Consider the following 18160-nt stretch of genomic DNA (forward strand, 5'->3'; position numbering starts at 1 on the left):
AAGCTCTACCTTCAGGGATGAATACAACCAATACAATCCACCCTTGCACCAATATTTCTGAAGGCTACAAATGGTATTTTATTTGTAACGTACACGTGTTTAGCAGATGTTACTGTGGGCGTAGCAAAATGCTTGTGCTTCTAGCTCCAACAGTGCAGTAATATCTAACAAGTAATATCTGCCTAGTGGTTAGCTTGTTGGGCCAGTAAACGAAAGGTTGCTGGATCAAATCCCTGAACTGACAAGGTAAAAATCTGTCGTTCTGCCCCTGAACAAGGCAGTTAACCCACTGTTCCCTGGTAGGCTGTCTTTGTAAATAAGAATTTGTTCTTAACTGACTTGCCTAGTTAAAAAAATGTTTTAAATTGACCAGTGTTCCATTATTAAAGTGGCCAGTGATTTCAAGTCTATGTATATTGGGCAGTAGTACATAAGTACATTATATGTACATTGCAGCGTATCCCTTAGGGATATGTATTTATTGACGGTCCTCTGAATGTGATCCAATATGGATTGATTGATAGCCTTACCATGGGGTTGTCCTGTCCTCCAGCCTTTAGGGGGGCCAACGCGGGGCCTGCTGCCCACATGCTGAGGATGATCATCGCTTTCCTTGCCATTGTCCTCTTCGTCACCCTGGTCATATCCCAAAACCAGTAAGATTATATCTCATATAAGTGATCAAACACTTTGTTTACTGCTCAATAGCAGTGGTGTATTCTGTTACATAAGGACATTACTCAATAAGTACATAACAGATACTATGTGTAGTGGGTCTGTCACTAAGAAAGAGAGGACCTATGGTTTTGGCCTCTGGGTAGGTGGTGAAGACTAAAGTGGTCATTCTAGGTGGTGATTATTGATCTGAGGAATGTTGTCAGACACACTGATTAGGAATGTAATTAGAGTCTACATGACATTTCAACAATGGAAAGAATGTCCTGAGGGTTCAATTACTGTCGCGATTGGCTGAATGTGTTCTGACGAAGAGGGAGACATGGAGAAAGGGGGTGTGAGAGGGGGCAGAGAGAGAAAGGGGAAAGGGAGAGATAGGTAGATGAAAGAGAGAGAGAGGTTTTTGGATTGGAGACTGAGAGACTCCCTGCCTTGTTGTTAACTCCTATTCTGTCTGAATCACAGCATGAAGAAATTCATGTGGAAGGATGTTCCCAACCCAGGCAACTGTTCCTGGGCCCAGGGGGTGGACTTCAGGAAGGTGAGATGGACAACAAACCCATTTACTCTTGAATATAATCATACTATCTCTAAATAGCAGCGACCATGAAAAACACAGCACATTTACCGCAACACTCTATATACAAATGTAGGATCTTCATTTGAGCTTGTTGGATAAAACAGGAAAATAATACTGCAGCAACAGGAAATGTGAATTATAATTCATGGAGATTTTTGTAGGGGTTGATACAAAAAGGAAAAATCAAGTCTGAAATGTCAAAGTGGAAATGACGAACTTCAGAAGCCTTTTAAAAGTTCTCTTGCAACATGGTGATCCAATTAAGATCACCTGTAGGGAAAGGGGGATACCTAGTCAGTTGCACAATTGAATGCGTTCAACTGAAATGTGTCTTCCGAAAATGTAACCCTGAATCAGAGAGTTTCTGTGGGCTGCTATAATCAACATCCACTTCTTCGTGGCCCGGGGAACAGTGGGTCTTGCTCAGAACAACCGATCTTTGCCTTGTTAACTCAGGGATTTGATCCAGCAACCTTTTGGTTACTGGCCCACACTCTAACCACTAGGCTCCCTGTAGGGCTGCTATTTAGATCAACTATTCTATAAACTACATGAACTCTATAGCTTACTTATGGCAGTTGGCAGGCCAGGTTACCTTGCTGTGTTCCTAACTACTGTTCTGTGGTCCTGTCCAGGCTGAGACTATGGAGCAGTTGTTCCGCCAACCAGAGGGCCTGCCAGCCTGGCCACCACTCCTCATCTCAGAGACTATCTCCCAGGCCACCATCGTAGAGAAGACTTGTCACCCAGCCCCAGACAAGGACAGCATCCTGATCCCAGCCTCCACCCCATCCCTCTTGGACTTAGAGGTGCCTGAGGTCCTAGAGGAGGAGGAGACCCCCCAGCCCCCAGATCTCCCCAGGAGAGTGGAGAGCTCATCCCAGTCGACAGTGACCTATGCTATGGTCCTGCTCTCAGATGACCCCTGCTGGCGCTACAAGCAGAACGGCAGCCTCAGCCGCTCCAGCGACGAGGGCAACTTCTCCGCCAACAACTCGGACATTTCCGGCTCCTTCCCCGGAGGCCTGTGGGAGCTGGAGAATTCCCATTCCCGAGCCGGAGAGTCGGACCTGGACCCACAGTGTTCATGCTCTTACAATTATGTGGAGGAGTTTTCTGAGACGTCGGAACAGGAGGATGAGGCCCTGGGAGGAGAGAGGGATGGGGGGATAGAGGAGAAGGACCTGTATTACCTGGGAATGGGCTACCAGGAGGAGAGTGAGGAAGAGGAGGAGGAGGAGAAGAGGGAGGAAAACACAGAGGCTATGCTGCTCAAAGAGGCGGTGGTTCTGCGGAGAGAGGGCTCATCCATTGAGTCCAACCCTCTACTTGGGTGTCGGGACTCTATGTTTAGTGAGTCCAGTGACAAGGCGGCGGTGGTAGGGATAGGGATGATTTCTGTCCCCCTCTACCTTCCCCAGTTCAGAACTGCTCCCTCCAGGCCACTCAAAGCACAGGGCAGCACCCCCTAGCTGTAAGACCTGGTACTGCCTAATGTTTTACTCTAATGCTGCTGTTTAGTCCCTCCGGAGGGACAGCACTCAGGAGAGACATAGACAATATTCCGTGGCCGGTGTTCAGCCACTGAACCTTGGCTGTGTCTTAGATGACACCCTATTCCCCATATCGTATAGTGCACTTAGATCCCTATGGGCCCTGGGCAAAAGTAGTGCACTTGTATCAGAAATTTAGAAGACAGGGACAAGGTGTCCGAGGGGGCTAGGCTTACTAGGTGCTAAGCCTCTGCCCACATCATAAGGAATAGGGTGCCATTTCATAAGCATGCTCCCTCCCTGTCTACAGTGGCACACTGCTACACTGCACCTTCAGTCCACAGAAGGCCAGCTCTATCAGAGCAGAGGAGAGGAGACTCCTTTATCCAGTGCTGCACACTTTCAGGAACTATTATGCTGTGATGAAGGGAACGTCATTAAAAAAAGAGAGAAAGGGAATGGCTGCTCTGAGCGCAACACAGGCACGTGATAGGATCTTGTCTCAAAGCAGCACTGAATAGTTTGACTGGTGGCACACGAATGATGATCATCATTGATGGCTGGTGAATTTGGATGCTTTTGGAACATTTACCGTAACTGTTGTGGAGCGTTCAGATCGGCACTTGCGCTGACTGAAACCTCAAAAAAATGAATGTCGCTTTTCTTCGTTGTTTGCACTGTATTTGAAACTGTGTTACGAAATGTTTAAAAAAAAGTATTTTCATTGCGTGCCATTTGCTATTGAAAAAGCTATTGCTAGGTATACATTTGATGGAAGAATGTACATTTTGAATAAAATGAAGATTATCCCTTGCTGTAGAAGGCAGAATGATATTTAATGTGTGTCGCGGTCCCTCGTCTATTTTTCGCGGTCAAAAGTAAATATGTATGGCCGCGACTTTCGACTTCTTGAGAACGGGTGAACAAGTTGAAGGTTGTCCGCGCTGAGAAATATAAAATACAAAAAGCATTTTCTCTTCCACCGTTACCAAGGCTATCGGTCACTCAGAGAGCAGAGGAGGTAAAAAACAGGTTAGGGTTGCAGACGGACAGTTCTAGGAGATCCAGGAGCTGCCATCCTGAACCATTATATTGACTTAGTCACCTGTGGAATGATATAATAACATCATGTGATTGTTGGAGGCTGTAGGCTTCTCACAGACCCAGGCTGTAGGCTTCTCACAGACCCAGGCTGTATGCTACTCACAGACCCAGGCTGTAGGCTACTCACAGACCCAGGCTGTAGGCTACTCACAGACCCAGGCTGTAGGCTACTCACAGACCCAGGCTGTAGGCTACTCACAGACCCAGGCTGTCAGACCCAGGCTGTAGGCTACTCACAGACCCAGGCTGTAGGCTACTCACAGACCCAGGCTGTATGCTACTCACAGACCCAGGCTGTAGGCTACTCACAGACCCAGGCTGTAGGCTACTCACAGACCCAGGCTGTAGGCTTCTCACAGACCCAGGCTGTAGGCTACTCACAGACCCAGGCTGTAGGCTACTCACAGACCCAGGCTGTAGGCTACTCACAGACCCAGGCTGTAGGCTACTCACAGACCCAGGCTGTAGGCTACTCACAGACCCAGGCTGTAGGCTACTCACAGACCCAGGCTGTAGGCTACCACAGACCCAGGCTGTAGGCTACTCACAGACCCAGGCTGTAGGCTACTCACAGACCCAGGCTGTAGGCTACTCACAGACCCAGGCTGTAGGCTTCTCACAGACCCAGGCTGTATGCTACTCACAGACCCAGGCTGTAGGCTTCTCACAGACCCAGGCTGTAGGCTTCTCACAGACCCAGGCTGTAGGCTTCTCACAGAACCAGGCTGTAGGCTTCTCACAGACCCAGGCTGTATGCTACTCACAGACCCAGGCTGTAGGCTTCTCACAGACCCAGGCTGTAGGCTACTCACAGACCCAGGCTGTAGGCTACTCACAGACCCAGGCTGTAGGCTACTCACAGACCCAGGCTGTAGGCTACTCACAGACCCAGGCTGTAGGCTACTCACAGACCCAGGCTGTAGGCTACTCACAGACCCAGGCTGTAGGCTACTCACAGACCCAGGCTGTAGGCTACTCACAGACCCAGGCTGTAGGCTACTCACAGACCCAGGCTGTAGGCTACTCACAGACCCAGGCTGTAGGCTTCTCACAGACCCAGGCTGTAGGCTTCTCACAGACCCAGGCTGTAGGCTTCTAACAGACCCAGGCTGTAGGCTACTCACAGACCCAGGCTGTAGGCTACTCACAGACCCAGGCTGTAGGCTACTCACAGACCCAGGCTGTAGGCTACTCACAGACCCAGGCTGTAGGCTTCTCACAGACCCAGGCTGTAGGCTACTCACAGACCCAGGCTGTAGGCTACTCACAGACCCAGGCTGTAGGCTACTCACAGACCCAGGCTGTAGGCTACTCACAGACCCAGGCTGTAGGCTACTCACAGACCCAGGCTGTAGGCTACTCACAGACCCAGGCTGTAGGCTACTCACAGACCCAGGCTGTAGGCTTCTCACAGACCCAGGCTGTAGGCTTCTCACAGACCCAGGCTGTAGGCTACTCACAGACCCAGGCTGTAGGCTACTCACAGAACCAGGCTGTGCCTCGAACCTGCGGGAATGACATTACAGTGAGCAGCAGACATGGGTGAGGTGGCTGGGCTGTCACTCTTGTGTTTAGAAAGCCAGAGTTCAAGTGGAAGTGAAGGCCCTAGCTCCTGTAATACAATAAAACGGGCAGCATTCCTGATTGAGTTTGCTAAGATGAAACCGATTGGATTGGATTGAATCGGGGGGGGGCTTCATCCCTAAATGTCACATTATTTCCTACACCGCGCACTAGTTTTGTAGTTCAATATGTAGGGAATAGGGTGCCATTTGGGATGCATAATGTGCTCCCTTTTCCGGAGTCTGCCAGGCCCAGAGGGTTGTGAGGACACTAATTCTCTGTTGACACCTTCGCACCTTATTATTTCTATCATTCCCTCACCACCTTTTTATAACCGGGGAAGCGGCCATGTTGTCGCCATATTGTTATTGGGTTCTACTAGCTAGGGCTCTGTTTGAGGGATGATGGAAACATTTCAGATTACTATCTCAATAACACTTGCCTTGGATCAGGTATTCCCAAGGTACGCGCAATGCCATCGGGGGTACGCCAAATTAAAATGTGATTCACATGCAGACATTTAGAAACGAAACATGACAATTTGAAAAATAAGCCACAGGAGATTTTGGAGCGAGAATAAAGACGACTTTCGAGTAGTAAGACGTGTAATAAAGCAACAGGTACCATTAATAATAAGGGGTTAGAAGTGTCTTATATGGTGAGCTACCGAGTGGCTAGGACAGGCAAGTCCATACTATTGTGGAGGACTTGATTCTTCCTGCTGTTGCGGATATGTCTGGGGGAAAAAGGCCCCCCCAAAAATATACAGACAACATCTTCATCAAACAGCAGTTTAACGACGCATCAGTGACATGGCAGGAGATGTTTTTAAATAATTACTGCTTCGCATACAAGCCAGTGAATTATATGCCTTTACAGCTGGATGAGTCAACAGACTTGGCGGGCCTGGCACAGCTCCTGGCATATGTCCATTACCTTTATGGGGGGGTCAATTAAGGAAGACGTCCTCTTCTGCAAACCACTGGAAACCAGGACAACAGGAGAGGATCTTGTTAAAGTACTGGGCAGCTTTGTGACATCAAATGGACTTTGGTGGTCAAGATGTGTTGGTATCTGTACTGTTGGTGCAAAAGCCATGACAGGGAGACATAGTGGAGTGGTAATGCGTGTGCTAGCAGTTGCTCCCAACGCCACTTGGGTACACTGCAGCAACCACCGAGAGGCTCTTGCTGCCAAGGGAATGCCTGACAGCTTGAAAGATGTTTTGGACACTACAGTGAAAATGGTTAACTTTGTTAAAGCAAGGCCCAAGCAAGGCACCTGAACTCTCGTGTATTTTCTGCATTATGCAATGATACGAGCAGTGACCATGTAACGCTTTTACAACATACGCTGGTTATCAAGGGGCAAAGTATTGACACGTTTATTTTTTTAAAATTGAGAGACGAGCTTAAAATGTTTCTTTATGGACCATAATATTCACTTGTCTGACCGCTTGCATGATGACGAGTTTCTCACACGACTGGCCCATCTGGGTGATGTGACACTGATGCCTTTTGCAACCACTGTGCCTACGTGAGAGTGGATTCTCGGCCCTCACTAGCATGAAAATGAAATACAGGCACCGACTGTGTATTGGAAAATGATTTAAGACTGAGACTCTCTCCAATACAACCCAACATTGCAGAGTTATGTGCATCTTTTCAAGCACACCCTTCTCATTAACCTGTGGTGACTTATTCACAAGTTTTGATGAACTAAATAAAGAGCAAAATGATTGATTATTATTATATTATTATTTGTCCCCTGGTCCTATAAGAGCTCTTTGTCACTTCCCATGAGTCGGGTTGTGACGACAACTCACACTCATTCTTATGTATGGCAAAAAAAACAACATTTGAGAGTGCACTGACCCTGGTGTTAGAGGGGGTACGCAGCTGGAGGTTGAATGTTTGAAGGGGTACAGGACTATAAAAAGTTTGGGAACCACTACCTTAGATAAAGGATAAATAGAACTTTGGTTTAGAAGTGGGGGAGACAATGTTGTTGTTTTTTAATTTAATTTGATCCATTTGCCTTGTTTGTATCACATTCTAATGATTAAACTGGGGGGGGGGACAAAAAGCCATTTCTGAATGTGGGGGTACATGTCCACAGAGAATGTTGCGGCCCTGAATAGAAAAATTCATCAAACGGACGAGCTTGTGATGGAACCATGAGCCTTCTTTATTGACTGTGAGAGGCAGGATAGCATGGGGAATAATTGCCCATTCATGTAGAGTAGCTAGCTCCTTACTGTCCATTCACAAAGCTATCTCAAATCAAATTGGATTTGTAACATACACTGAATACAACCTTGAAATGCTTACTGATGAGCTTTGAAGGCACTCACTATGATGTTAAACGCTGAGCTGTAGTCAGTGAACAGCATTCTCACGTAGGTGTCTCTTTTGTCCAGGTGGGAAAGGGCAGTGTGGAGTACAATAGAGATTGCGTCATCTGTGAATCTGTTGGGGCGGTATGCAAATTGGAGTGGGTCTAGTGCTTCTGGGATGATGGTGTTGATGTGAGCCATGACCAGCCATTCAAAGCACTTCATGGCTACAGACTTGAGTACTACGGGTCGGTAGTCATTTAGGCAGGTTACCTTGCCATTCTTGGACAGAGGGACTATGGTGGTCTGCTTGAAACATGTTGGTATTACAGGGATAGGGATAGGTTGAAAATGTCAGTGAAAACACTTGCCAGAGTGCATGCTCTGAGTACACGTCCTGGTAATCCGTCTGGCCCTGCGGCCTTGTGAATATTTATCTGTTTAAAGGTCTTACTCACAATCGGTTACAGCTAGTTCTCTCATGCATGCTTCAGTTTTGCTTACCTTGAAGCACGCATAGAAGTAATTTAGCTCATCTGGTAGGCCCGTGTCACTTGGCAGCTCGCGGCTGGGTTTCCCTTTGTAGTTCGTAATAGTTTGCAAGCCCTACAATATCTGACGAGCGTTAGAGCCAGTGTAGTAGGATTCAATCTTAATCCTATATTGCCTGTTTGATAGTTCGTCTGAGGGCATAGCGGGATTTCTTATAAGCGTCCGGGTTAGAGTCTCGCTCCTTGAAAGCAGCAGCTCTACCCTTTAGCTCAGTGCGGATGTTGCCTGTAATCCATGGCTTCTGGTTGGGGTATGTACATACAGTCACTGTGGGGATGAAGTTATTGATAAGCCGGTGACTGGTGTGGTACACTCCTCAATGACATTGGATGAATCGCTGAACATATTCTAGTCTGTGCTAGCAAAACAGTCCTGTAGCATAGCATCTGCGTCATCTGACCACTTCCGTATTGAGCAAGTCATTGGTGCTTCCTGCTTTAGTTTTTGCTTGTAAGCAGGAGTCAGGAAGATAGTATTATGGTCAGATTTGCCAAATGGAGGGTGAGGGAGAGCTTTATACGCATCTCTGTGTGAAGTAAAGGTGGTCTAGATTTTTTTTCCTCTGGTTGCACGTTACATTCTGGTAAATATTATGTAAAACGGATTTAAGTTTTCCTGCATTGAATTCACCGGCCACTAGGAACGCCGCCTCTGGATGAGCATTTTCTTGTTCGCTTATGGCGGAATTCAGCTAATTGAGTATGTCTTAGTGCCAGAATCGGTTTGTGGTGGTAAATAGTCAGCTACAAAAAGTAAGGATGAAAACTCTCTTGGTAAATAGGGTGGTCTACAGCTTATCATGAGGTACTCTACCTCAGGCGAGCAAAACCTTGAGACTTCTTTAATATTAGATTTCGCGCACCAGCTGTTATTGACAAATAGACACAGAACACCATCCCTCGTCTTATCCCTCGTCTTACCATGCATGCGGAAGAGAATAAGATCCCTGACGCTCTGTCTGAATGTTAACAGGTCTTCGTAGAGGTGGCATCACATGTTCAAAATTGGTGTGGCAAAATGTGTGTCTTTTCTGGGGCTTGGAGTTTTTCCTGATCTCATGACCTGGTCAGGTAAAAATATATACTGGCCTGGACATAGTGTAGTTTGTAAATGCATTGGGGTCATGCATGGCCCGATGGCACAGTCAATGATGTGGCACGCAACCATTGGATGAGGCATGCAACGTCTGAGCAGGGGAACACAACCCTACAATATATCTAGTGGCGCTGCAAGCAAATGGTTTGGCGCAAAAAAACGAAGGAATCAAGCGACCACACAACTATCATGTTATTATCCATTCATGCAGTGATCAACAATCAACATAGATGAGAACATAACATCTCTCAATAAATCGTTTTAATCTATAACTTGTTTTATTTTTTTTCAAGGTGATGGATAGTAGTTTGCGATAGAGTCCTTCCTCTCTTTCTCTCTTAGTAACACAGCGACCATGGATGCATGAGATGCTTAAATCTCTTTCACACAGAACAAGAACAGATCATCGCTGAGAGGGAAGAGAAACGGTGAAGTCAGTTTGGCCTATGTAGCTTACAGAAGCTCTGTCCCGCAACTCCCCTAAAATCCAATGGAGCCGCTTCACAGGTTAAATGTTGTAAAGTGCTTTAGGATCTTCCTGATGATGAGGAGAGTGGGGAAGTAGGGAAGACAGGGGTAGTCTCTCTGGGTGAAGTAAGTAAGGCAGGCTGAGCTGGGGAAGTAGTTTTTAGAAATGCTAGCACGACTAAAAAGGAATGGGGTGCAGTCGTATTCCAAAAAAGAAAGGGCATCTCCCTTCTCTGTGTAGCTCAGTCGTGGCGCTTGCAACACCACAGGCTGTGAGTTTGATTCCCATTGGGACCACCCATACGTAAAAATGTATGCACACATGACTGAGTTACTTTGGATAAAAGTGTCTGCTAAATGGCATTTAGAATGTATTCAGATCCCTTCATCTTTTCCACGTTTATTCCTTATTCTAAAATGGATTAATTATATAAAAATCATCATCAATCTACACACAATACCCCATAATGACAAAGTGAAAACAGGTTTTTAGATATTTTTGCAAATGTTTTACAAATAAAAAACAGATACATTATTTAAATAAGTATTCAGACCCTTTGCTATGAGACTTGAAATTGAGCTCAGGTGCATCGTGTTTCCATTGATCATCCTTGAGATGTTTCTACAACTTGATTGGAGTCCACCTGTGGTAAATTCAATTGATTGGACATGATTTGGAAAGGCACACAGTGGACAGTGCATGTCAGAGCAAAAACCAAGCCATGAGGTCGAAGGAATTGTCCATAGAGCTCAGAGACAGGATTGTGTTGAGGCACAGATCTGGGGAATGGTACCAAAACATTTCTGCAGCATTGAAGGTCCCCAAGAACATAGTGGCCTCCATCATTCTTAAATGGAAGAAGTTTGGAACCACCAAGACTCTTCCTAGAGCTGACCGCCCAGCCAAACTGAGCAATAGGGAAGGGCCTTGGTCAGGGAGGTGACCAAGAACCCGATTGTCACTCTGCCAGTGCTCCAGAGTTTCTCTGTGGAGATGGGAGAACCTTCCAGAAAGACAACCATCTCTGCAGCACTCCACCAATCAGGCCTGTATGGTAGAGGGGCCAGATGGAAGCCACTCCTCAGTAAAAGGCACATGACAGCCTGCTTGGCGTTTGCCAAAAGGCACCTAAAAGACTTTTAGACCATAAGAAACAATATTCTCTGGTCTGATGAAACCAAGATTGAACTCCTTGGCCTGAATGCCAAGCGTCACATCTGGAGGAAACCTGGTACCCTCCCTACAGTGAAGCATAGTGGTGGCAGAATCATGCTGTGGGGATGTTTTTCAGCGACATGAACTGGGAGACTGGTCAGGATCGAGGGAAAGATGAATGGAGCAAAGTACAGAGAAATCCTTGATGAAAACCTGCTCCAGAGCGCCCAGGACCTCAGACTGGGGCGAAGATTCACCTTCCAACAGGACAACGACCCTAAGCACACAGCCAGGAGTGCAGGAGTGGCTTCGGGACAAGTCTCTGAATGTCCTTGAGCGGCCCAACCAGAGCCCGGACTTGAACCCTATCGAACATCTCTAAAGAGACCTGAAAAGAACTGTGCATCGACGCTCCCCGTCCAACCTGACAGAGCTTGAGAGGATCTGCAGAGAAGAATGGGGGAAACTCCCAAAATACAGGTGTGCCAAGCTTGTAACGTCATACCCAAGAAGACTCTAGGCTGTAATCACTGCAAAAGGTGCTTCAACAAAGTACTGAGTAAAGGGTCTGAATACTTATGTAAATGTGATATTTCAGTTTTTTTGTTTTTAATACATTTTCTAAAATGTATAAAAACCTGTTCTTGCTTTGTCATTATGGGGTTTTGTGTATAGATTGATGAGGATTTTTTTCGTTGCTGAATATGGCTGTGACGTAACAAAATGTGGAAAAAGTCAAGGGGTCTGAATACTTTCCGTGTGCACTGTACACATCAACAAAACACGTGACTGTTGTTCTGCCCTGGTACCACAGGGTCATAAACCCAAGCTCCAAGAACCATCTGTGAACTTTCTATTAGGTTCCAGGAGCTAGCCATGGCATAGCACAAGTGTGATCTATGAATATGCAGTGGTAGCATGTGCAAGAATAACAGGCTATACAATAACCATCTCTAAACTAACATACTATGCATAAATACTCGTGCAATTTAGGCAATGCTGGCACAGACAATATAAACAACATGCAGATGTTGTATCTGAAATGTAGCTGCATGTTACAAACAGTACTGTACGCACACCTCCAAATGTTAGAAATGTAGCTTACATGAAGATGTCTGAAACAAACACACCTGCTGCTACTGGCTTATATATGTGTTGTGCTAACTTCATCTCTCTGGAAAAGATGGCGACTTAATCTTCTTCCTCGTCCTCTCCTCTCCATCCAACTCCTAACAAAAGTATCAAACATCTTTTGCTGTTTGAGTTTTAAAACAGATTTCGTGACGTATCTGATTCTGGGAACTTGCAGAAACAGTATAAAGTACAACAGAATAAACTAGTTTTTGGGCCACATTGATTTAGCTTTAGAACTAAGTTTGCATTTTTAAACTCAAATACTTCTAGCAAGTTGAACTCAGTCAATGAAAAGTCATTTGTACTTCAAATGTTTAGGTGGTACTGGCTGAACTAAACGAGAAGGAAGACACATCAACTAAATCTTTTACATTTATAACAACAAATGAACATTTTAGCCAGCATACTCTACCGCAGGTCCATTTTTTGGACTGTGGGTTTATGTGCATTGCGTGATAGGTTGATTAATCTTATGCTACACAAAGATAAATAACATACATTTTTCTAACAAATCCAATGATTAATTTCAATTTTTTTGCATCTGTTACTGAAATGATTGTTCCAATTTTTTCCAGAAATCTCGGTTGGAAGATTCCTGAATAACCTCGAACCAGGATATTTTTGGGGGGGACAGTTGCTGGAATTTTGCAGCCCTACTTGCAGACCTGATGTGGCCTGTACACCATGAGTTTCAGGCCACTGTATTAGGATCAAGCTAGGCCTCAAAATAAGGCCTTATGATGTAATGTATTGTCATAAAGAGTTGAATTATAATGATAATATTCACCTAGGAACTCACTTGGGGAAGGCCAAAGGACAAAACATATACGAATTCAACATGTCCCTGTCACTAACAAATACAATCATAGGTGGTATAACTCTACAATTCACTCAATAAGACCAATTTACATTGGAGGCATGGCTTAGTGGGGGCGTTACTCAACATATTCAAGCTGACACTCAAATCTGGACCCCGTACAGGGTCACAGTGACTCTTATCAGTTTGAGTAAAGACCTCAAAATCACTTTAAGTAACTGTACTCAGATATATTAAGAGCAACGGGTTTCCTCAAAAGTATTGAGTAATGACAGCCATTGTGGTTTACAATGTACAGTAGATTGCTCTTGAACCTCCATGTGTGAGGTTCCGTGTGTGTGTGTGTGTGTGTGTGTGTGTGTGTGCGCATACATGCTTATGTGTATGTCTGTGTGTATGTACTTCACATACATGAGGGATGATCGAATGCAAGACAGGTCGTGCTTGGCTAACGGTTAGCTTCATTAAAGACAGGTCGTGCTTGGCTAACGGTTAGCTTCATTAAAGACAGTTAGCTTGGCTATTAGCTTCAAAGACAGGTCGTGCTTGGCTAGCTTTAAAGCTTCATTAAAGACAGGTCGTGCTTTAAAGACAGGCTAACGGTTAGCTTCATTAAAGACAGGTCGTGCTTGGCTAACGGTTAGCTTCATTAAAGACAGGTCGTGCTTGGCTAACGGTTAGCTTCATTAAAGACAGGTCGTGCTTGGCTAACGGTTAGCTTCATTAAAGACAGGTCGTGCTTGGCTAACGGTTAGCTTCATTAAAGACAGGTCGTGCTTGGCTAACGGTTAGCTTCATTAAAGACAGGTCGTGCTTGGCTAACGGTTAGCTTCATTAAAGACAGGTCGTGCATGGCTAACGGTTAGCTTCATTAAAGACAGGTCGTGCATGGCTAACGGTTAGCTTCATTAAAGACAGGTCGTGCATGGCTAACGGTTAGCTTCATTAAAGACAGGTCGTGCTTGGCTAACGGTTAGCTTCATTAAAGACAGGTCGTGCTTGGCTAACGGTTAGCTTCATTAAAGACAGGTCGTGCATGGCTAACGGTTAGCTTCATTAAAGCGGATCACCCGTTCATGCAGTTAATATATATTGAACAGCAGTGGGTGAGAGTGAATGAACAGGCAGGGACAGCTAAACGGCTCAGTAATGACACCCACAGAGATGGCGATTACCTGGCTATAGGGCTGAGAGGGAAAGGGAGATGGGGAGAGGAGGGAGAGGAGCGATGGAGATAGGACAGGCATAGAGGTAAGAGGGGAAAGAGGGGGAGAGAGAGAGAGAGAGAAGGATGGAGAAAGAGCATGGTTCTTCCTAGGTTCCTGCCTTTTCTAAGGATTTTTCCTGGCCACCGTGCTTCTACATCGGCATTGCTTCCTCTCTGGGGTTTTAGGCTCGGTTTCTGTATAAGCACTTTGTGATAACTGCTGATGTACAAAAGGCTTCATGAATGCATTTGATTGATTGATTGATTGATTGATTGAAAGAGACAGGAGAAGGTGAGTGAGAAAAGGAGGGAATGGGAGAAGAGGAAATGGACATAGAGAGAAAAATAGAGAGGAGGTGATGCTGTGTGTGTGTGTGGGATGTTGGGAGGGGGGTGTGGGTGATGGGAAAGAGAGAGAGGGAGAGAGTAAGGGAGTGATAGGGAAAGAAAGTGATAGAATGAAGTAGAACAACCGGAAGTGATGAAGAGAGGTCAGAAATGCTTTAGAACGACTTTTGTGATTACCTCAGTGACCCTAGACTCATAGTCCCTGTCCTGTTGTCACGGTCCACCGAGTGCACACACGCACACGCACACACACACACATACCTGTGGCTCAGTGACCCTAGACTCATAGTCCCTGTCCTGTTGTCACGGTCCACCGAGTGCACACACACACACACACACACACACAGGCTGTCTGTGTGTAAGTAAATGAGTAGGGCTGTGTTCCTGCTCTAGCGGGTCAGAGTGACCATGACTAACTACCTCATCACACAGAGGGAATGCCCCCATCACCATGGAGATGTGTCAAGATTGCCTGTTGATGAGTGAAGACCCCCTCGCCCCCTCCACTCCACTCACATACACACACACCCCTCATCATACACTCCAATCTGGTTGATATGTTTATGCGTGTGTGTGTTAATGCTCAGAAATGTGATGGGTGAGGTAAAGTGTCAACATTCCAGTGTCCTATCCTCTTCCTAGTTCTTGACTTTCTCTGGCAGAATGTTAAAGTAGTGGATTGATATGCACCCCGTGTCTCCAGCACTCTCTCTGTCACTCAGACAGACCCAGGGACCCAGGCATCAAAGCAGCCTCTCAGCCGCCCTGTATAGATAGACCCGGGATCAGTTGACTCTTAGTTCTAGATTCAATCAGATCAAGCATTAACCTGAGATAGTGTCACGCCTGCTCAAGGGCGCCAGACGGCCCATCATATCGCACACCTTTCACCATCGTTACATGTATCAGAGCTTCATGCGATACACCTGGACTCCATCACATCTTTGATTGCCTCCCCTGTATCTGTCACTTCCTCAGTTTCTTCCCCATGTCGGGATTTATGTTGTTTTGTTCCCCCTGTTCAGACGCTGTCCTTGTTTTGTCTGTTATTTATTAAATATTCACTCCCTGTACTTGCTTCTCGTCTCCCAGCATCTGTCCTCAGACTGTAGACACCAATATTGGAAGCATCAGGGAGGTTTTTTTGGGGGGGAGGGGGGTTGGTGATGCCGTGTCCGGGTGCCGCTGCCAAAGGAACTGGTGGTGCCTCAGCTGGCTCGAGAGGTTTTCTTGCCTCGGTTGGCTCGGCAGGCTCCCAATCCACGTCATGCCCCAGCCGGCTCTTCGGGCTCCCACCCCTCTGCCGGCTCATCAGACTCCAATCTCACGTCATGCCTCATCCGGCGCGTCGGGCTCCCGCGTCTCGGCAGGCTTGTCGGGCTCCCACGCCTCAGCCGGCTCGTCTGGCTCCCACGCCTCGGCCGGCCCGTCAGGTTCGCCCCTTAGAGGGGGGAGGTACTCCCGCTCCCCCTCTCTGGCGCTCTCTGGCCTGTAGGGTTAGTGAATCAGGCGGCCCATCATTACGCACGCCTGTCACCATCGTTACGCGAGTCAGCGCTCCATCACGTCTTTGATTGCCTCCCCTGTCACTTGTTTAATTCCCCTTGTCCAGACCCTGTCCTTGTTTAATTCCCCTTGTCCAGACCCTGTCCTTGTTTAATTCCCCTTGTCCAGACCCTGTCCTTGTTTAATTCCCCTTGTCCAGACCCTGTCCTTGTTTTGTTTCATGTCCGTTATTTATGAAATATTCACTCCTTGTACTTGCTTCTCGTCTCCCAGCGTCTATCCTCACAGACAGCAGACAGCAGCATAGCGGCTGTTCTAGCGGTGTTGGAGGTGGAATTGCATTGGAGCCGTCAACTCGGTGAGCAGCTGCTCTTGCGATCATTGTAACAAATCAACACCTGCCCCACTCGAGTTAGAAGTCCAGAACAAGAAAGTGTAGGCTATATAGAAGTAATTACACTCAAATGGAAAAATCATTCAAACAAAATGAGGATTTCTACCAGCCTAATTGAGGTATAAATTACATCTCACATTCCAGTGTTCGAACTTGTATAAAAAGGCTGTATGGGATTTCTCCTAATGCGACTCAGTGCAGCCAATGTCAATTTCTGCTTTAGATATAATGCCAGGAGGTGCTTGTGAATTTGATAGCTCTAACGCAAACACTGCCCAACCAACCTCTATGCGAATGTCGGCTAAAGCGGATCTGATTGAATAGAGCCTGTAGGGTTAGTGCATGTAAGGTTTTGGTTGTCTCACAGACTCAACTCTGACCTAGGGTCAGTCCCTACTGCTCAGAGGGATAGTCATACAGATTGAAATGGGATGGAAAAGCCAGTAGCAGCAGGTGTGTTTGTTTCAGACATCTTCATGTAAGCTACATATTTTGCATTTCATTTGGCGGATTTAATCGTGCCTGCAAGGTATGTACTTTACGTTTTTTGGTGAATAAGACTAGGGATTCAGTGGAGAGACTTGAAGGAAAGCTCATCTGAGTCCTTGTCATATAAATGTGTTTGTGTTCAAATAAATGCATTCCTCTGTTTGTGATGGTGGATCTGCTATGGTGCTTTGGCAGCCGATACGTATGACGCTTGATTTGCATCCCTATATTTAGACATGGAGACGGAGATGAGAAGGAGATGCAGAGGAATCCTTCCAAATGCTCAGCAAGAGTAAGATTGCTAGAATGGGAATGAGGCACACCTGTTGTGTTAGTGCGCTGCATGCTATCGTAATATTGATGCAATGGGGACCAGAATGGTAGTCCAAACATCCAGATTCCTGAAAAGCTGAGGGGAAATCTCCCATAGAGAGCTGAAGTGTTTGTGTATTGTGTCATTTCCTGTATTATGTAAGTGATAATGCCCGAGAAGCCTGTATTCGGAGGGTATATTGGCATGGGTGTTGTTAGGCCTGAGATGAAGTTGAGGGCCCGCAAACAGTGTGTCACGTTCTGACCTTTATTTCCTTTGTTTTGTATTTATTTAGTATGGTCAGGTCGTGAGTTGGGTGGGCAGTCTATGTTTGTTTTTCTAGGTTTTGGGTATTTCTATGTTTCGGCCTAGTATGGTTCTCAATCAGAGGCAGGTGTCATTAGTTGTCTCTGATTGAGAATCATACTTAGGTAGCCTGGGTTTCACTGTGTGTTTGTGGGTGATTGTTCCTGTCTCTGTGTTTTGCACCAGATAGGGCTGTTTTGGGTTTTCACGTTTCTTGTTTTTGTTAGTTTGTTCATGTGAAGTGATTTATTAAAACATGAATCAAAATAACCACGCTGCGCTTTGGTCCGCCTCTCCGTCAATGGAAGAAATCCCTTACACAGTGCCAATAGATCCTCCGAACACCAGCGTCAAGGGCATTGTCATTTTATACAACAGGTTACCAACGTATTCAAATGATGATGTACATATTTTCATTAAACAGTGCAGCCAGAATAACGGCAGCGGAGCCGCGTTTGCATTTGTTTAAGCTGTTTTCTACTGACATTTACTGACATTTATTTGGATACATCAATAACATTGCGCGATTTCGCCTGGCATAGAACATGTGCTCCCTCGTCAGGACACTGTTGTTCAGAGGAGCCAGCCAACAACACAGCTAACACAATCACTTCAAACTGAAGCT

General features: G+C 46.1%; 1 protein-coding gene across 1 annotated transcript in view; it reads left to right on the forward strand.

Moving 5' to 3' along the window:
- The window catches only part of LOC115145346 (leptin receptor-like), an 87683-nt gene extending 84654 nt beyond the window's left edge, over positions 1-3029 (forward strand). Inside the window, exons 18-20 of the mRNA XM_029686846.2 lie at positions 554-656; positions 1141-1216; positions 1891-3029. Coding sequence (XP_029542706.2) covers positions 554-656; positions 1141-1216; positions 1891-2727 — 1016 coding nt within the window. The 3' untranslated portion in view covers positions 2728-3029. The remainder of the gene's footprint in view (positions 1-553; positions 657-1140; positions 1217-1890) is intronic.
- Positions 3030-18160: the final 15131 nt, after the last annotated feature.

This window comes from Oncorhynchus nerka, linkage group LG17, assembly GCF_034236695.1.
Source record: "Oncorhynchus nerka isolate Pitt River linkage group LG17, Oner_Uvic_2.0, whole genome shotgun sequence".
Classification (NCBI taxonomy): Eukaryota; Metazoa; Chordata; class Actinopteri; order Salmoniformes; family Salmonidae; genus Oncorhynchus; species Oncorhynchus nerka.